Source organism: Sphaeroforma arctica (genome assembly GCF_001186125.1).
Source record: "Sphaeroforma arctica JP610 unplaced genomic scaffold supercont1.4231, whole genome shotgun sequence".
NCBI classification, from domain to species: domain Eukaryota; class Ichthyosporea; order Ichthyophonida; genus Sphaeroforma; species Sphaeroforma arctica.
In genome coordinates, this window is record NW_014036327.1 from 1 (window position 1) to 2625 (window position 2625).

General features: G+C 43.1%; 1 protein-coding gene across 1 annotated transcript; it reads left to right on the forward strand.

Moving 5' to 3' along the window:
* Window positions 1-464: 464 nt before the first annotated feature.
* SARC_14157 (hypothetical protein) lies at window positions 465-2603 on the forward strand. Its single transcript, XM_014291710.1, has 4 exons — window positions 465-693; window positions 1046-1104; window positions 1641-1801; window positions 2345-2603. The coding sequence occupies exons 1-4, from the start codon at window positions 470-472 to the stop codon at window positions 2408-2410; spliced, it is 510 nt and encodes a 169-aa protein (XP_014147185.1). The 5' UTR covers window positions 465-469; the 3' UTR covers window positions 2411-2603.
* The last annotated feature ends 22 nt before the right edge of the window (window positions 2604-2625 follow it).

Below are 2625 nucleotides of genomic sequence, written 5' to 3' on the forward strand. Positions count from 1 at the left end.
TACTTGTAAACACACACACACACACACACATACTTGCATATATTAATATGTATTATATACATATACATACATATATATATATATATATATATATATATATACATACACACACACTCACACGCGCGCGCGCACACACACACACACACATATATATATATGCATTAGTGTATGTATGCATGTATGTATGTTTGTGTGTGTGTGTGGGTATGAATGTATGTATGTATATATGCATGTATGTATGACCATTGTTATGCAAGGTTGCTTTCCATAACGTCTGACACAGTTGTATCCAGCATTCGTGCTTTAGTTAACTACCACATTACGACAATTAGAAATAGTCCTGTCTCTGGTCGCTTCGTCCCAATAGTGGGCAGAGTGGTGTTCCACTATATCTTACGTGGTGTTGTGCGCTGTGTACGACTATGAGGGGTGACTCATCTTCGCTCTTTTCTTGTTGGGTTATAGGTTTATGTTTCACTATGTCTCACATGGTGGTGTGCAGTACCTGTGCTTGAGCGATCATGACTTCCCGCGCGAGATCGCCTTCTCATTTCTGGTGGAGATCAAAGCTCAGTTTCTCGGTCACCATGGCAACGATCTGGATGAAGCCGGCGAGTATGCGTTCAACCGAGACTTTGGGCCCATCTTGAAGCATTCGTTAGACTACTATTCATCAGACCCTGCCGCGGATAGGTGAGTAGCTTGTTGTATCAGTGGGTTTAGGGTTGTAACAGCGGGTTTAGGGTTTCGAGCTCAACACATATACATAGACACCAGTATAGGTGTAGGTGTCGACTATGGATATATATCTCATCCGCGCAGGTATATACGTTTAGCGTTATCAGTGCAGCCGCTACAAGGGTGTGTGCACCATTACGTTCAAAGCGTTTGCACGCTTTGGCGTGTCAATGTCCGCTTCGGATACATATACTTCCCACACAAAGACATGCTTACTAATCTGTATCGCTGGAATCGCTAGAGGTCTATGGGTAGTGTTTTTTTAGCTTGACGTTCAGTTTGTGCACTTTATTGTCTACCAATGCAGGCTTCGACAGGTGAGGAGTGAGGTAGACGACGTGAGGAAAGTCATGGTACAAAATATAGGTGAGATCGTGTAGTGTTTATTGCTGCCTTTTAGTTAGCACGAGAACGGCACAGTCATTCTATTCTATGCTATGGTCCGCCATACTGTCAATATAGATGAACAAAGCGTATTGTAATACTATCTGTTGATCGGAGTTAATCGGGACGGTGTTTTTCATTACCTGTAACGGTATACAAAACGTTGTAAACGTTGTGGTGGTCAGATGCTAAATTTAAAGAAAATATGAGAGACGTTCCGTGTTTTAGGTGGTTTGAAGGGATGTTCATTCTCAGATGTTCTTGTGGTGCCAAGAAAAGGGTGAAATACAAACAGAACAACCGACAGTGTGACCTTTGCATGTAGATATGCGTGATTATCTTACGACCCTACTAATCTACACCAATCTATATCAACGTTGTGTATATGTTCATAGTCGGAGAAAATTATCATACGCCATTGTGTATATACATGCTTGTACATATACCTATAAAAGCGATCAATCCCGCGTTGTTTTTATACGCATTCCTTATTGTCATGCTTCTTCTCCAATGCGCAGAGAAAGTGATGCAACGGGGCGAGCAGATTGAGGTGTTGGTGGGACAGACCGACAACCTCAACCAACAGGCGTTTCAGTTCAAGAAGAAGAGCACAGCCCTTAAGCGGAAGATGTGGTGGAAGAATACCAAAATGCTTATCCTACTGGGGATGGTATTGGCGGTATGTACCAAGAGTGTTTATCGTATATTACCGTATATAGCCTCCCCCCCCCTCTCTCTCACTGATGGGTTGTGTGTCCTTTCAAGCAAGCATTTCGGAACATTCAGATTGGCACTGCACCTATAACCTTAGAAAGGGCTGCACCTATAACCTGAGAAAGGGGCTTTGATTTAGGACGCGTAGCTGTCTAGTCTATGTTCTTGGGAGTGGATGTAGCGGCATTCGGAACATTCAGATTGGCACTGCACCTATAACCTTAGAAAGGGCTGCACCTATAACCTGAGAAAGGGGCTTTGATTTAGGACGCGTAGCTGTCTAGTCTATGTTCTTGGGAGTGGATGTAGCGGCACTCTCGTGGATTGTGTACTTATCTTCCTAAATGATCCATCGTTCTTCCCTCCAAGTCTCAGAATACGGGATTCCCGTTTACATCTGTCTTATCTGTCCTGTCTATCTCCCGTAGAGGCGTGTGACGTTTACATCTGTCTTATCTGTCCTATCTATCTCCCCCCACATGTATCTACGGCCCTTTGACACACCCAGATTGTATTCTACTGGATCTTATCCATGGCCTGTGGGGGTCTGAGCCTCCCGTGCTTCAAGTCGTGAATATCGCCAACTGGATGAGAACGTTATACTATACTCATAATCCAAGCGAAGACTCGTGGAGCTATGTCATGATCTGACAATGATAGTCCAATTCTCTCGATGCTGATGTACCCGGAGTTGGAGTGAATATTCGTGGCCAGATATATACATACACACACACACACATACACACACACACATATATATATATATAGTATATATATATATATATAATA